The sequence below is a fragment of the Manis pentadactyla genome, chromosome 18, assembly GCF_030020395.1.
Source record: "Manis pentadactyla isolate mManPen7 chromosome 18, mManPen7.hap1, whole genome shotgun sequence".
Lineage (NCBI taxonomy): Eukaryota > Metazoa > Chordata > Mammalia > Pholidota > Manidae > Manis > Manis pentadactyla.
Window position 1 is genome coordinate 28,868,058 of NC_080036.1, and position 17,837 is coordinate 28,885,894.

The 17,837-nt window shown below is 52.6% G+C and overlaps 1 protein-coding gene and 1 non-coding gene across 2 annotated transcripts in view; one reads left to right on the plus strand and one right to left on the minus strand.

The window, feature by feature from the left end:
• Positions 1-8,500, minus strand: part of AP3B2 (adaptor related protein complex 3 subunit beta 2) — a 30,651-nt gene extending 22,151 nt beyond the window's left edge. The window contains exons 1-3 of the mRNA XM_036931923.2: positions 8,288-8,500; positions 305-380; positions 118-192 (exon numbers count right to left, since the gene is read on the minus strand). Coding sequence (XP_036787818.2) covers positions 118-192; positions 305-380; positions 8,288-8,400 — 264 coding nt within the window. The 5' untranslated portion in view covers positions 8,401-8,500. The remainder of the gene's footprint in view (positions 1-117; positions 193-304; positions 381-8,287) is intronic.
• Positions 8,501-15,421: 6,921 nt separating this feature from the next.
• On the plus strand, positions 15,422-15,548 carry LOC118935615 (small Cajal body-specific RNA 15). The gene has a single exon (XR_005033927.1). It is a non-coding gene; the product is annotated as a small Cajal body-specific RNA 15 (non-coding RNA).
• Positions 15,549-17,837: the final 2,289 nt, after the last annotated feature.

Genomic DNA, 17,837 nt, shown 5'->3' on the forward strand with positions numbered 1-17,837 from the left:
CCAGGTACATTTCTGAGCAGGTTGGGCGCAGGGCGTGGACGGTTCCCTTCCTCACCCAGCCAGCTTGAGATCATTCTCAGTGGAGGTGGGCATGAGAGCGCCCCCAGGGGTGCTCACCTCTATGTTCTTACAGGCCACGTTCTTCACCACAGCAGGAAACAGGTCCGAGGCATTCTTTCCCCGGGCAATCATCTGGTGGTGGGGTCAAGGAGGAGAGAGGAGGGAGGCGGCCACACTCGTCAGGGGAGGCCCGCTGGGGCCGAGGAGAGCTGCCCCTGGCCTGGCCTCCCCCGTCCCTGCTCACCGCCACAATCCTCTTCATGGCCTCCAGCTTGAGGGAGTCCTTGTTGGCATCCAGCATCTCCTTCAGGTCGTCATGCCTGGTGGGAGCACAAGAGGTCACGGAGGCCACAAGGGTGGGGTGGGGTGTCCATCAGGAGGCTCCAGCAGAAAGCAGGGACGTGGGCAGGGCGGGCTCAGGCAGAACCCGACGGAGCGGAGGCAGGGAGGTACAGATCAAGGGCTTGGCATAGGAGAAACACGTGGGCCAGCCAATGCTACCGGTTGACTTGTGCCCCCCTCAAAAAATATGAAGGCCTAACTCCTACTCCCCCAGAATGTGATTATTTGGAAATAGAGTTCTTGCAGTTGTAATGAGGATGAGGCCACTCTGGCATAGGGTGGGTCCCTAACCCAACGTGTCGTGCTCCTAGAAGAAGATGGCCTTGTGAAAAGACAGAGATGCAGGGAGAATGCCATGTCAAGTGGAGGATTGGGGTGATCCATCTACAGGTCAGGGAGCACCAAAAATTACCAGGAAACTGCCAGAAGGTGGGAAAGGGCAAGGAAGGATTTCCCTACAGGTTTCAGGGGGAGCACGGAGGCTTCTAGCCTCCAGAACTGTGAGGCAATAAACTCCTGTTGTTGGAAGCCAGTCACTGTGTGGTACTCAGTTACCGCAGCCCCGGGAAATAATGCAGCTGGGAACATAAAGCCAGGAGACAACAGGAAGGGTTCGGGGTAGATGGGAACAGACCCTTCCCAGGAAATGGCCGGTCGGACGGATGAGGAGGACCTGGAGCCAGTGGGAAGGAGGTGGTGCCAAAACAAGAGCAGGACAGCCTCGCCCCACCGCCGTGCTCCCAGCTCTGACCCCGCAGACTGAGCTGCTTTCAAGGACTGGACAGGCCCCAGACACTCCAGGGTCTGATATGGTGACCTCACAACAAGGGCATTCCTGTCACTCAGCATCAACAGCCATCCAGGGAAGTTAGGAAATGCTAATGGCAGAAATAAGCGAGGATGTGAATCAACGGGCCCTTGAGGTGAGATGTGAGCCACATGCAGTTGTAATGAGGATGAGACCACTCTGGCGTAGGGTGGGTCCCTAATCCAATGTGTCGTGCTCCTAGAAGAGACGTTGGCTCAAGGGGATAAAGGCGGTTCCCTAGCCAACATATAAATTCCATGCAATGTCCACTGAAATTTCAGCACAGACATTTGGTCAAGTTTTGTGACGTGACGGCAAAATTCATCTGGAAAAAATTAATCAATAGGAAATAACTCCAAAGACTATTTGGGGGTAAGAAGAGAACAATGACTGAAACAATGGCAGACAACTCGCCCTATCAGAATTCAAACTAGAGAGCAACAGGACAGTGATAACAGCTCTGCGGCACCGGGTTAGAAATGGAAAGACAAAGGTTACGGGGGAAATTTCTTAACTGGACCTAAGCTGGCACATTAGAAACAAATAGCACCAATGGAAGAAAGAACCTTCTGCCCCTTACTAATAAACACTGTAGTGGGAACTTTTATGCAGCAGACAATTTAACTGTTATGCACGTTATCTCACACCAAAATAAAGTCCCATTTGTTTAATAGTCAAACTAATTTTAAATGTAGGTGAGGAAGGGGAAATCTTTATTTTTAAGGCCATAAAATCCTCAGTAACAAGGTAGCTAGGTCAATTTTTTTTCTAACTTTGGCACAGAAAACTAAATTTAAGAAAAAAAAATAAGGCAACTATATTCATTTGCTAGGGCTGCCATAAACATGTACAACAGACTGGGTGGGCGGCTGAAACAGCAGGAATTAATTTTCCTGCAATTCTGTAGGCCGGGAGTCTGCGATCAAGAGGGCAGCAAGGTTGTTTCTTAGGAGGCCTCTCTCCTTAGCTTGTAGATGGCTGTTTTCCCGCCTAAATTTCCTCTTCTTCTGAGGACACAGGTCATATTAGGCTACTGCCCACCCTTCTAACGTCATTCGATCTGAATTACCTCTTCAAATGCCCTACCTCCAAATACAGTCACATTCTGAGGTGCTGGGGGGTCAGGACTTCAACATGTAAATTTGAGGGGGACAGAATTCAGCCCATAACAGCAAAAGAAAAAAAAAAGATTTGGGATATGGTAAATAAAAGTTTAATATTCAAAATAGGTAGAGTACTGATACAAATGTAGGGTCCCTATCCAGCACTCACTGTCAGGGCTGCTGCATGCCCGTCAGCCCACCTCTGGCCCCTCCAGGAGACACAGCCCTGAGCTGTTGCTCTCCATACAGAAGATGGAGCACGGTCTTGTACTCCTTGGCCAGGTACCCTTGTGCAATGAACAACCTGCCCAACACTACTCAGAGGTCCAGACACTGGTTGTCAAAGACGTAAACAGAGAATTGCAAATAAACCCAAGGAAAAATGTGTCTATACACAGCTGCTAGAGCTGTGAGGCAACTGACACACTCATATGCCGCCGAGACAATTCCAAAATGTGAACAGCTGTGTGTGGAGACCTGCACATTCTCTAATCCCCCAGATGATCCTCTGATGACCCACAGATTTTGACCCAGGCATGAGAACCCAGCCTGGAGAGGTATCATCAGGGATAGAAATTAAAAAGCAATGTGTGCAAAGTTAGTCACAGAAAGAAACTATTTAGAAATAATAGTCAGAAATTAAAGATAGCAATATTAGGAGAAGGAAGAGCATGACAATAAGTCATAAAGAGGAAAGTGTGACTGCTGCTGATGAAATGAGTAGGTGACCAAGGCTAAGGGGGAAAGAAGAACCCAGCACAGCACACCCTGGTCAGAGGGCCGCACTGGCAGGAGTGTGTGAGTGCTTAACAGAGAAGATCAGAAGAGGCAGAAGTGGGCTAAGAAATCGAGGCTCCTAGGGTTTTAGAAAGTGTCTTTTTCCTGAAGCCTTTTTTGATGGAGAGCAAAATGGAAAGATGATGGCTGTCAGATGAGGGCAGAAGATAGCCAGCCCCAGGCATGTCGTCTAAAACTCCCCAGCTTGGGGAAATGCCCCCCAAACTAGGGGACATTTTCTAGTCTCCCTGGCCAAGCCCGGGCCAGAAGATGACCATGCTGTCACTCTCCCAAACAAACCAGGTGGCCAGTTCCTAGGGAGACTGAGCTCAGGACAACAGGGACATAGACAGAGGCACTGGCCATTCAGCTGAGCCTGGGCAGCACTGAGGGTCTGGGAAGGACGACAGAGCTGCGCACCACCTTCCCCAGCGTACAGCCGCACACCTCAGCATGCCCAGGACCCTCCTCACGTACCCCCAGACTCCCCCACCAAGCACCAGGACCGCCAAACACACACCCGCTTCTCCCCCCCAGAGACATGGCTATGCCCCCCAGACACACGGCCCCCAAACACATACAATCCATACATAACCCCTACACACACACATAGACACAAAACCCCTGTAGACACACACCCACAAACCCCACAGAAACACACACATACAGGCACTTCCCACAGAAACACTCTCCACACACAAACCCACACACCTACGGACACATGTACCTCACCTGCACATCCCCACAGACACCCACACACAGAGCCCCACAGACCCCTGCCTGGAGACCTCTCCATACTTCCTCCACAAACTCATCTAGACATGAAAGTCCTCCAAGAAACACATTCTTCACACGTGTCACATACGCGCGCATGTGCGCACACGCACATGCACCTTTTAACAAAACTCGGCCACTCGGGTCTCATCTGCTGAAATGGCCAGATGATAGATTGAGACTTCTAAGATCAAATACATCCAGCCTTGAGGATCCTGTGACCTCCGCCTGAGGGCTGGGTGGGTGTCCTCCCTGGTCACTGGGAGCTGTTGGGGGTTGCCCTGCGCCTAACTCTGGGTGCACTCTGACGCAGACTTCCTCACACCAGCTGTCCTCACCAACTCCCCACATGCCACAGGCCCATGTCAACTGCACACACCCGGGACATGCCGTTCCCGCCCACCTAGTGCATACCCTCCAGGTCCCCAATGTCCCCAGGGCCCTGGGCTGAGGGGAACTGAGGGAGGGCGGGGCTGGGGGTAGGTGGCAGCCAAAGCCCAGGCAGGGTCAGATGCTCACCACCAGCAGCTCCCTTGGGGTAGGACCAGCCTGGGCCCCTCACCCTGCCTCCAGCCCGTGTGCCCAGGGGGAGAGGATGGCAGAGAGACACCGCAACACTCGTAAGACCACGAAACTTGACTCCCCCGTGGTCGGATTCCCTTACAGGTCAGAGGGCCCGGCCTGAGGGACTGTCCATCCGAGGGGCTGGCTGGAGCCAGCAGTGGGCAAAACGCGGCCTCTGAGGCCAGACATGCTCACCCCACCGATGTGTGCCTTTCTCCCTCCCTCCCCACCAAGCTCCCCTCCACTAGCCAGCACAGGCTGGCCGACTCTGCGCCTTACTCTGCCTCCAGGCCTCACCCGGAGCCCACTCGAGCTGGACCCGGGTAGCCAGGTTGAGGTGGGACCTCAACCCTCAAATATTTCACTATCTCCCTCCCCTCGGAGCTTCCAGGAGTTAAGCTCACGTGCCCCAACTGCTACTCACAGCTCCTGTCTTGGGCCCCCTGAAGCCCCTGTCCCGCTGGGACCCTAAACGCCGGCCAGGGCTGCCCCAGAGGAGGTGGGCCCTGAAGGAGTAGGGGCTGAGGGTGGCAGTGGCCATCCCATGCCTCCCAGGCTGTCCGGGTGAGGGCCCCGGGGGCCCCCCTGTACCGCAGCAGTTGGCTCTGGCCAGATTCCGGGCAGGGTCCTTCCAGGGACGCTTCTGGGGTTGTATCTTCCTCCGGGGCCTGCAGCCATCGAAGCTCCTCAGGCTGCAGGGCCTGGTACCAGGGCGGGGGCCCGCCTTCGGGGGCCAGCACAGGGCTGGCAGCCTCCCGATCAGCCTCACAGGCCCCTCTGGCCCCTGGCCGCACCACGGCCCCCGGGAGCTGCAGGAACCGCTGCATCCGACGCCAGGTCCTGCTCCGAGATGGGGCTGAGCTGGCCAGGGAGCTGGAGATGCTGTCACTGTCACCAGCGGCCCGCCCCTGAAACTCAGAAACCGGACACTGGCAGGGAGGGAGGCCCTGGTTTCCTTTTCACTGCTCAGAGACAAGGACTCGGGATGGGGAGAAGGGTGGGGACTGCACACTAAACCAACGTCCCATCTCCGGGCAGGGGCCTAGGGGTCAGGGGGGCTGATCCAGAGGCGAGAGGTGCCCTCCTCACGTCCATGCTCACGCCGTACCTGGACCCCTGCCTCCCCAGGCCTGCTCTTCCTCAGGACTCGTGCACACCCCCTTCCCACTCCGACCCTAGCCCTCGTGACCCCCACCTGTCTTTCCAGAGCCAGGTCCTTGATCCCTTCTCTCCTATCAGCCCTCTCTTATCTCTGCTTCCTCCCTGCCTGGCCCAGGCGCTGGGTGCATCCCTCTAACTGCTCTCAGTCCCGTCCTTGGCCCTCCTGTCCCCACAGCCCCTGCCCTGCCAGGAGCGGTTGGCTCTGTTCCTGTATTTCACATCCCCTCAGCGCTCCTCAAATCCCCACGGGCAGCCTTGCCCTGTTCCTACAGCTTCTCCACTCGCTTCTAACAGAAAATGAAAGGCCTCGGATAAAACTGCCCGGAGCTCCTGAACACCTGCCTCTGCGGTCTCCTCCCCTCCGGCCCTCCTCGCTCTGGGCAGAGCCGGTCCTCCTGGCAGCCAGGCCAGGCCTCCCACCTGCCACTCAGGGCTCTCTGCCTCCTTCGAATTCCTGCAGCCTCTCCCACACTACGGGCTCCTCTCCATCAGCAGTGACATTTACGCTAGGCTCTCCCATTCTAATAAAATAATAACAATGACAAAAATAAAATAAACCTTCTGGAATCAATGTTCTTCTCCAGCATCTTTTTCCCTTTCTCCCCTTCAGAGTTTACCTTCTTGAAAGCAAGATGCCCACTCACTGTGTTTTATTTACTCACTTCCTATTCACTCATTTATTCACTTCAATCTGGCTTTAGATGCTGCTTAGAATGTAGGGCGGAGGGGCTAATGTCTGCAATTTATATTGTTCTGCCAAAAACACTTACGGGTAGATGGTCAGATAAAGCAAATATGGCACAATGCCAACAAAGACTGGATCCCAGGGGAGGGGAAATATGCATTTATTGTAGTATTCATTCAACTCTTCTGTATGTCTAGGACTGTTCCTAAGAGAATATTGGGCGGAAATAATCTCCCTCCTCTCCTGACTTTGCCACAGCTAGTGTCCCAGGGCAGGAGGTGGGGAGTGGGGCAGGGAGGGGTTCACCTGCTCTTTGTTGAAACCCCGGTCAAGATTCTTCTCCTCTGAATTGACTTCAATGGACACTGACATTGTTGATTGTTTCCTCCTTGAAACCACATTTTCTTTTCCTCCTGCCTTTGGTTTATTTTTTCTCATTCATCTTGAAACCTTCCCCCTGCTCTCTGGCCACCCCTTATCTGTGTCTTGAAGGCTCATATCTGTGCCCTGTTGTGTCCTGTCTGAACACATTTTATACACTCTCCCTGGGTTATATTCACTTCCTCTGTGGCTTTGATATGTGTATGTGCATGCGTGCGTGTATGTTAACAATCTCTCGTGTGTGTGTGTGTGTTAACAATCTGTCCTGGAATCCAAATTCCAATGTCCAGCTATCTACTAGACTTGAATGACCCTGAGTTTACAATCTCAGCATGTCAAAAGCCAGGCTCAACATTATTTCTGCACGAACTTGCTTGTAACATCTTTATTTCCAATCACAGTGTATACCACCGTCTCGCCAGTTACAAGGACTGGTAACCTGAGTGTCACCCTTATGTTCTCCTTCCTCTCCCCACCTCCCCTCCCCGTTAGCCATCACGTCTGTGGCTTCTGCCTCCTCAATAGCTCAGATCCTCTGCCCCCCATGAGATAGGCCACCATCACACCCCCCTTCTAACACCTCCTCTCTTGTCCCCTGCTCAGTCAGCACACACCAATCCCCTCTCCACCACCCAGCCTGGCACCCTTCTAAAACAGCAAACCCCACATATCACCTGCTTAGAACCCTCCGGTGGGCCTCCCCCCAACCTGGCATCTCCCCACCCTCATTTCCGCTCACTCCAGTGGCTTGCACCACGATTCTGGCCACACCTACTAGCACCTACCTACAAAACCTGTGACGGGTGTCCTCGCCTCTCTACAAGCCCCTTCCTCTGCGGGGGGCATCCCACCATCCCACCCCGCCCCTCTCCCCACGACGGGACGGCTCCTCCCACCCTCCCGCCGCCCCCACTACACTGAATGGTCACTGACGGCTCTTCCCCCGCGCCCCTCTCTAGGGCAGCTTCAGGACGGGGGCTTGTCCTGTTCACCGCTGCACCCCAGTGCCGAGGACAAGACTCAGCACAGCAGGCCCTTAAAAATGCTTGTTTCAGAATCTAGGAATCAACGAGTGAGCCGCGGGTGGAGGGGAAGGCCGGGCAGCTACGGCGGGGTCGCCACGCGGGGGCAATGTGGGCAGCAGCAGCGTGATGAGAGCAGGGGCCGGAAGGAGGGAAAACGGGTTTGCAGGAGGGGCCCGCCTGCAGATTTGGGGGGCCCGGCCCAGGCGGCCTCCGATCAGGCCCCAGCCCCCAGCTTCCTCCGGCTCCAGCTCGCAGACTCGGACCCCGCTCCCCGTTCTTTCGGGGCACACTCTCTGCGCGCGGGAAAGCCGGGGGCCCCGTACCCTCACCCGCAGACAGGAGGACACCTGGCGGGAGGCCTGGGGCATCCGCGCCAACCTGCGCCCCCCCGCGTCCCCAGGACCCTTCACCTTCAGCCTGCGGCCCCCTTCCCCAGTCCCCGGCGCCCCCCACCCCCAGCCTGCGCCTCCCCACGGCCCCCAGTGGCCCTGGGGCCGGGCGCGGGCGGGGAGCGGCGCCTGCGGCCGCGGGGGGGCTCCCGGGCGGCGGGGCGCTGTCCATGGTGCCGGCGCGGCCGCGGCCGGGCCCCCCGGGCGGGCGCGCTCACCTCTTGTAGTCGGAGGAGAAGATGCCGCCGCTCGCCGGGTCGTGGCCGTACTCGGGCTCCGCGGGGCCGGCGGAGCCGCCCTTGTCTTCGCTGTAGGCGGGCGCGGCCGACATGGGGCCGCGGGCGGGCTGCGCGGCGGCGCGGCCGGGATGCCGGGCGGCGGGGCGCGCGGGCGGGCGAGGCCGGGCCCGCAGAGGCCGCGGGAGCGGGCGGGAGCGGGTGGGAGCGGCGCCGGCGCCCGCGAGGCTGCGGCCGGGGGAGGGCGGGCCCGGCCCGGCCCGCCCACAGACCTCGGAGGGCCCCTTAAAGGGACTTGACGCGCCGCCGGGCCCGGAGGTGGGCGCGGGCTGCGGGCCGACGAGGGGGCCTCTCCGGGGGTGCAGAACGCCTTCCCCAGCCCCGAACACGGGGTCTCGTGGACCGCCCCCAGCAGCTCCGCCCGTCCCGGACGCACACGCAGGGGAAAGAAGGGGGACACCGAAGAGAAGGCTGGCCGCGGGCTGCTCTCAGCGGGCAAGGAGGCACCGCACACGGCCACCCCCCTCGGAGACCGAGGACCACCCCCTCTCCCCGCGCTGCCTTGCCTGCAAGCTCTGAGCCCCTCTGACCCTGACCTGGTTTCTCACCAGGAAGCCAGGGGGACTTCCTGAAGGTGACGGAATTTAAGGAAAGCTGGCCCAAGGGCGCTAAGGAGCCTACCGCAGGCAGAAAGATGGGGGCAGAAATGAGGGGACAGCTTTGGAAAATAGCTGAATGGCCATTTCTGAAGCCCTCGTGCCCACACAGGGGGGTTGAGGTGATGCCTTGTCCACAGTCAAGTCCAAGTCCACGGACACCTAGTAAAGAAGTGGGAAGGAAGAGGCTGGGCTCTGGCCTGGTGTGGCGGCCAGGACCCCCGGTCCCCGGGAGGCCTCCAGTTCTGCTCCCGAAGCCCCAGGTGGCTGGCCCAGGGGAAGACGGACTGGATCTAGAGGGCAAATGCTGACCTGTCTGGGGAAAGAGGAGGGGTAGTTGGGCCCAAGGTTGGGGCAGGAGGTTGAATGGCAGGGCGCAGAGGGGGAGAGAGCTGGGCTGGGACAGTGGGAGGGAACATCGGCTGAGTCTTGATCTACAGACGAGTGCCAGTGTGCCCAGAACCAGCCTTGGCGGGCCCAGGTGGAAATGGACAGGCCCAGAACGGTGGGGCTTGGTTTCATAGGCGGGTTCCGTTGGGTGAATGGGAAGGGTGTCGGGCTGGAGGTTAGTAGGCTGAAGTAAGTAGGTGTGCCTGGGGTCTGCGAGCTGGGCAGTGGGCCCAAGAGAGCTTCAGAGGAGCGGCCTCGATGAGTTGGCAGGCCTAGTTTGCTTCTGGGGCCTTAGGTCCGCTAGAGCAAAGCAGAGAGTGAGTTTGAGGGACATGACCTGGGTGGGGAGGGAGGGCAGAAACTTGGCAGGAGGGGACGGCACAGCAAGCAAAAGTGCGCATTTGAATTCAGCTTTGGAAAATAGTTTAATGGCCATTTCTGAAGCCCTCATGTTTTCACAGGAGTCCAGAAACCTGTGCACCGGTGGCCAAAGGGATTCTTTCCTGCTGGGACTGCGGGATGTGTGCAGATCAGAGCCAGGCTTAGGTCCTGTGAAATCAGCCAGGTGATCCCGCACCCCCACCACGCAGGATGGGCAGCCCTGAGCCCTGCACTCTGGGTGTCCAAGCGTCTATCCTCAGGGCCCTGCGCCAGGGGGTGGGGACCAACAGGAAGAGGTCTCCAGGTTCAGGCTCCCTGCCCGCCAACTCCAAGGGTTCAGCAGGGACCCAGGAGGACCCCAGACAGGGCCTTGGGCACAGGCCGGAGGAGATGGCTCCTTCCGCTGGTCCCCCCTCCTGCCAGGTGCCCAGGGCTCAGGGAGAGCCGGTTGGGGCTCGGCTCCAGGTGAAGGTCCCACCCTGCCCCACACCTACATCTGTGCTGAGGAACTCCAAGGCCTGGACCTCACGGGATACATCCTCCTCTGAGCCTCCCGGTTTCCAGCAGTCGGGACAACCTCCTTATCTGTCCCAAATCCCAGCCTCTCCATTCTCCTCCCCTCCCACCTCCACAAGACACTCTCCCAACTGTCTCCCATTCTCTGGGGATGTGAAGCTCATCCAGGGAGGAAAAATCAGCTGTCAAACCACCTAGCTGCCAAGGGGTGAGGTTCCAGGCTGTGGTCCCTCCTGCCTCTCTGCCCCAGGCTGTGCACTCAGCAGGGGTTGGGGGGCTGAGCATCGATGCTTGGCTGTGCATTTGTTGTGCCTATGAGTCTGTGCTGCAATACCAGCTGTGGGACTGGGAAACCCAAGTCCTGGTTATGCCAGTTCTTTATACAGGACATCAAATATGCCACTTCCTCCCTGTGGGCCTCAACTTCCTCATCCATGAACTGGGGACAGTACGCTCGGAAGGCTGAACATCAGAGGACTGTTGACTGAGAGCCCTTTGTGAGCTGGACAAGGAGAGACAGGCAGGGCTGGCTTACCTTCCCTCTGCTCCTGAGCAGGCAGAGTTGGGCCACAAGGAGAAAGCATCCTTCCCAGCTGAGAGAGAACAAGGGGCCCTCAGAGGCTGGCTGCAACCCTGCCCGGAGCTCTCAGGGAATCACCCTGCTGGAGAGGCCCTGGGGAGCTGGGCCCACCCTGACCTCCAGAGTGCTGAGTTTCCTTCAGCATTTCCTGTGGTATGGATTTGCTAGTGATGAATTCGCTTAGATGAATTCTTTATCTGAAAACAGCTTTATTTCACCTTCATTCATTCTATTGGATGTAGAGTTCTGTGTTAATGATCTTTTTCCTTTCAGCACCTTTATAGAGATTTGTCCTCGGTATCGTTTGACTGTGTTTTCAGGCGAGAAGTCAGAGGGCGCTCAGGTCATTGTTCTCAGGTACGTCCTGTGCTGTTTATCTTTGGCTGCTTTCAAGATCTTCTCTTTGTTTTCGGCAGTTTGATTATGATATGGGTAAGAGTGGTTTTATTCATATTTATGTTGCAGTTCCCTGAGATTTTTGAATCTGATACTTTTGGGGTTTTGTTTTGTTGCTGCCAAATGTGAGGATTTTTTTTTTTTTGCCATTATTTCTTCATAACTTTTTCTACTTTTTCTTTTTCCTCTGCTGAACTCCAATTAATATCCTCACCTTAATGTTGTTTGATTAATCATTTTTTTCCATCTTCTTTTCTCAATCTCTTGACTGAGATGACTCCTGATATTTCTTCAGTTTCAGTCACACTTTCTTTGGACAACCTCAATTTGCTGTTGAGCTCACACATTGGATTATTTCAGTTCTAGAATTTCTATTTTTTTAAATAATTTTTTCTGTTAAGAGTCCTGTGGGTAAAATTGTAATATTTCCAGAATATCTCGCCTGGTTTTAGTGCATCTGCATATCAACAGGCATTCCTCAGGGGTGGAGAGCAGTAGTTCATCTCCATATCAATGGGTAATTACCTGGGCAACTTAGGGGAGGGCTGGTTTGCTTCTGCCGGAGTAGAGGACAGAGAGACGGCCTCAGACTGCAGTTTGTAAGCAATAAACAGATTTTAAACTTTATTTCTCCCTTTGACTGATTTTGGTTTTAGAGGTATTTTGTCCAGGGATTTCCTCTCCCCAGAGTTACAATTCCCCATCTATGTATTCATCATGACTATCTTTTCCTTAAACTCTTGTAGAACCTTGTAATAGCTGCTACAAAGCTGTTCTTTTCTCCTCAACATTTGGTTGGCCTTGATCTTTACTGCCATTATCTGACTTTTCAATTGACATTGAGTTACTTTATTTTGGGGGCATATTTAAGATTTTAAAACTTTCATAATTATCATTGGGAATGAAACATTACAGATTCTGGATTCTTTAATCTTCCCCTGAAGAATGTGGATTTTTGATTAGCAGGCAATTGAACAGCTTGAACTTGACCTTGAACTTGTGGAATCTTGGTTCAAACCTTTGTTGTCCTGAGTCTGCTTAAGTTTCACCATTACTATTAGAGTGAATTCCTTAGTCCTGGCACCTAGTATTCTAGGCTATGGCCCCCATGGGATTTCAGTGGACAGTCCAAGGCATTTATCAAACCCCTTTAAGTCTGTGGAAATCAAACAGCAAACTCTGTCTCCCTTGAAGCAAACAGCAGCTGAAATATCTGCCCTTTTCCTGCCTTTGAGCTGTTGCTTTTCACTGGAACCCTTGAAGTATCACCCAGTGGATGTGCCATAAGGGGTCATCCGAGGATTTGAGGGGATTTCATATGCAGATTGAGTTCTCCCTCTTCAGATGCCTCCTTTCTGGAATATTCCCCTTCGATATCCAGCTGCTCTGGCAGCCCTGAGCTTTATTCACTGATATCTTTTAAAAAATTTTTTTAACTACTGTTGACCCTTAACAACACGGATTTGAACTGTGAGAGTCCACTTATGCAGATTTTTTTCAATAACTATATTGGAAAATTGTTTTAGAAATTTGGGACAATTTGACAAAACTCATAGATGAACAGTGTAGTCAAGAACTATTGAAAAAATTAAGAAAAAGCTAGGTATGTCATGAAATATATATAAATACTAGTCTATTTTATCATTTACTACCATAAAATCAACAGAAGCTATGATAAATTAGGTTTTGGGGGGAGTCAAAAGTTATGCAGATTTCTGACTGCCTGGGGGAGTCTGTGCCCTTAACTGGACAGCATGACTCAAAGCCTCACACCGAAGCTTCATTCCATAATCTTCCATAAAACTAGCACTCAAATGCAGACCGACCAAGTTCTTGTCATTAGCCACGTTACTGAACCATTTAATTGTTTTGAAGTTTGTCATTTCATTCTCTTCCAGTCTCCAGAAAGAAAAATCACATCATCTGAATGAAAATATTTTCACGTCTTCCTTTCCTAACAATTTTTACTTTGTCTTGTTTCATTGCATTGGTTAAAAAAATCTAGCACCATGTTGAATTGTTTCCTTACTTTAATGGGAATGTTTGTAATGTTTTACCATTAAGTTTAATGTTCACTATAGATTTCTGGTGCTTTTTCTCAAGTTAGTTTATTCCCATTTTGCTAAGTGTTTTAAATCAAAGGAGATACTGAATTATTTCAGGGTATTTTATCAGTTGAAATGATCATAGTTTTAAACCTCTAAATAATTAATACAGTGATTTACAGCAACAGGTTTTATGTTAAAATCATCTCTGGGATAAACCCTTTTTTTGTTCCAGATGGAGTACAGGACTCAATTTGCTAATATTTTATTTCAGAGCTGTTGAGTTTGGCCTCTAGTTTTTTTCTTCATGTGCTATCTTTGTCAGGTTTTGGTATTAGTGGGGTGCTGTTATAAAATACACTGAACAGCTCTTCTACCCCACCCCAGGGTATAGAACAATTTCCATGACAGAAAAATTGACAAGTGAAAGCTATGTGGCTTGATGGCAGTATTTCAGGAATAAGGGACAGGAGAGCAGAGCAACCAGGATGAAAAAGCACAGGATACGCTCAGAGCATTGGATTTAAGATTCTTAAAGTGGAGTAAGTAACACAAAGTAGGCTTGGCTTAAGGCTCTAATTAAATCTTCAAAGCACAACCCTCCTTCAGAAACACTCAAGAACAGTCACCAAACGCTTCAGCTTGCATTCAAGATCCTTCCTGCTTTAATCGAACTTGTTTTACATTTTCAACTGCTTCCTTGCCTGTGGTGTTTGCAGTAGGTATCTATGACGGCACATCCAAATCCTATCCACCCATCAAGAGAACAGCCCAAACGTCCATGAAAATTTCTCAAACCCAGTTGAGCTGTTTGCATTCACTTGTACCACCAGCTGTTCATTGTCAGCTTTTGGCTGGCCTACTTCTAAAGTTCTTTAAGACAGTTATGCTGGATTGGAAAGTGTCACCGCCCCCCCCCCCCCCCCCAAAATTAATGTCCTTCACAGAACCTTAGAAAGTCATCTTATCTGGAAAGTGTCTTTAAGATATATCAGTTAAGATCAGGTTATACTGGAGTAAGGTGGACCCTTTATCCAAGACGACTGAAAGAAAGTTCTTTCAGGAGACGCAGAGACGGCCAGAGACGGCGAGCGAGCACCATACGAGAGCAGAGTCAGAGATCGCAGTGATGCAGCCGCACGCAACGGGTGGCACGGATTGCTGGGCACCACCAGAACCGAGGACTTCCCCTAGTCTCAGGAAGCAGGACCCTGCTGACACCTTCACTTCCAATTTCTGGCCCCAAAAGCTGTGAGAGAATATATGTTTATCAACCCAATGGTATAACCCAAATTATATGGGTTATGTATGGTCGTTCCTTATGTCAGCCCTAGGAAACTAAGACAACGGCAACGTTAATTTCTGATTTATCTTCCTAGCTCCAACGGTGCACGTCCGCAGCGCGGGCCCGGCCCTGGCGGACTTCCAAGCGCCTGCGGGGGAGGACGGCGTACAGCCGACGCTCGACGAGCGGCGGGCGGGACAGCCCGGCACGGGGCCACAGACCCCGAGGAGAGGCAGACCGCGGGAACACGGGACAGGAGGGGCGAAGCGAGAGGCGAGGGCAGCGGGGGAAAGCGCCTCGATTCCCCGGACGGCGCCCGCGGCCGAAGGAGGGCGTGTGAGGAGACGGGAGTCTCCGCGCCCCTCTCCCAGGCCGCGCCGGACGGTCCGCAGCCTCCCCGGCTCCCGGCGGCCCTGACCCCCTACCAAGACACCGCGTCCCGAGAATCCCCGGCCCCCGCCGCTATGCCCTACTGAGTCTGCGCGGCGAGCCTCCACACATCCATCCGGGTCGCGCGGGGGGACTTCCTCCCGCGGCCCGGAAGCCGGCAGGGCTCTTCCGCCGGAAGGAGGAAGGGGTCGCGACCAGGCCGGCGGCGCGGGGCTGCCTTCACCTGTGGCGTGGGAGGCGGGCACCAGGCCCTGGCGGGTGGGTGATGGCGGCGTCCTGTGCCGTTTGGCTGACGTGTCGGGCTCCGGGGGTGCGGCGGGGGCCGGCGGAGGCCGGCGGAGAGGGGAGGGCCCGCAGTCCTGACGCGCCGTGCTCAGCTTTCTCGACCTCGCGGGGCTGTGGCGGGGCCAGATGTGGAGGGAGGGAGACGTGCCCACCCGGGATCGTGTGAGCTGCGAGCTGCGGGCTGCACGTCCTCCGGAGACTAAGAAAACAGGGTCCTTGAAGTCAAGCTGACTCTGCTTTTAGCCTCCTAAATGAAAAGGTAGATAGAACAGGTCTTGTTTGCAAAGAAAATTCAAGACCTACTTATCTACCAACATCAATCGTATTTTTCTGTTATCTTACTACAGAAAACAGGAATCGTTCATTCAGAAGAGAAAGGGTGGAGAAAGACGTAGTGAACCCATGAGAATCTTACTGTACTAATTGATAGGAAGGTGACTAGAAGTTGAAGTTGTTGAGGAAGGTGGAGGGGAGGGCCTTTCCTGTAGTGCGGTCTTAGAAGGTCCTGCAAGTTTCCTGGTAGCCAGACCTCACTGGGTGGGCACGTCATCTCATCTACAGAATGCGTTGTGGTGAATTGTGCTGGGGGCACTGCCAGTGTGTGAGCCGTAAGGTTATGATTTTAACAACTTTTGGAAGATGAGAGGTATTAAGAAAAAGGCCTCCTTGCCCGTGTCGTTGGCGTGCTTTACACTGATGGCCAAGCACGTGCTTCAGAAATAACTTTATTGGGCCTGTATACATGATTGCATATCGTTTGAACCAGCAGCAAGTCAGTTATTAAACATACGCTTTTCCACATTAAAGGCAATTTAATTTTACCCGAAACCAATGTCATTGTATATCCCAAGTCCCTAAGCCAAACCCATCTAATATAGGTGCCTAAATTCTGAATTACTAAAGCCATGTTAGTTTACACAAGCATCTGTGGTGGTTTTATGTATTGTCGTTCCCCTTTGCTGAGGGAGGCCAACCTTATGTTAATAGCTTGCTCAAGAATTATGACGTGTTACAGGTAAAGCTAAGAAAAGAATAGATTTCGGTATCTTCTGATTTAACTGCCCAGTGTCAGGGAATGTGGCTACAATGGTCTGACTTTTAAAGAAAATTTTTGTTTTGTTTTTTAACAGATTTGATTATCAGCAGGCAGCAGGTGAACATGGCCTCAAGGTAAATCCCGCCCCTTTTAAAATTTAGTTTTAGCAGATTGGTGTATTTTAAGAATTGGGAAATTTTACAAAAAACACAAGTTTTGTATGGTTCTGTTCTAGACTTATTTTTGTTTCTGTAGAAGATGAGGACATGTTTAAGTCAAAGCTCTTTATGTTGAATAATTGTGATGCTTGAAGTTGGTCATCTGCCTTCTTTAAATTCAGTGGATTTTAACTGTCAAAGCCAACTCTAGGTGGCTTTTTCTTAGTCAAATAAAGTTTTATTAAAACCTTGTAGGTGTTGAGTTTTTATCCACGTTCATATCCCCTGAATTCAGAAATACCTTATCTGTGATTTCCTACTTGGTAGTTGCAGTAGCTGAGAACGTTTTAATCGTTTATAACCTGAAACATTTATGTGTTTGCATCAGCTGCACTGTCCTTATTCAGGGTTGGATCCGGTGTGGCAGGGCAGGCATGCATGAGCGCATATGTGAAATGAGCTATAAGATGTGTGAGCAGCTGCTGAAGGAATCTGAGCTCTTTATACAAATAGGCAGTTTTGAGACAGGTGAGATGAGAGGTGTTCATTGTCAGACTGCTGGGAAACATGAAAGTTTTGAAGTGAAAGATTTTTCAGTTAAGTGATGAGAGGCATTTCTGGTTAGGTATCTGTGGGCCACGATACTGAATTGCCTGAGAATTGCTTCACAAGTGGGGTCACTTATTCCACATCTTATAAGCTTGAAAATGCAACGTGTGCAGAGTTTCAAGTAGCAACTAGAAACGTGAACTTGCAGAACCAGGAATGCAGCCACTGGGGCTGCACACTGAGGTCACAGGTTGGCTCAGAGCAGGGAGGCAGGATGCCCAGAGCCACTGGCAGGGACCTCCTCTCCTGGCAGTACTGTGCTTTGGGCTCTGGTGGGCTGATGTTTTAAGAAACTGCATTTGCTGCATGTCTTACTGTTCTGCACACTCATCTTTGCTGCTACATCTCCTAATACTATGAGACAAGTATTACCTATGTCTTTGTTTAAAGGGAAACTGAAGTTTGCGAGTTGTTACTTTTCTAGGGCTGCAAGGCAAAGTAGCTACAAAGTAGCAGTCAAACCTCTCTCTTGATTTCAAATCTGGTTTCCTTACATTCCAGGACAGTTCCTAGAATCAGTTGGAACTGATGTTTTCTGATTTTTTCCTGACCTGCCTACCTCCCTGGCCCTCCCCTGTTCACATGGAGTGAAAGCAGCCTACGTGTATGTAGGCTGCTGTGTGACTGAGGAAGTGTGTGGCAGTGTCCCACTTTTTCCAGTCGTGTTTCGAGCCACGGGTGCCCTTCTGTCCCTGGATGCACCTCCCCTCCAGGTTTTCTCCATCCCCTGGCTGTAGGTCCTCTGCTACAGTTTTGAAAGCCCTGCTGTCCCTCATGTGGAGAGCAGTGAGAGGCTGAAGAGCAG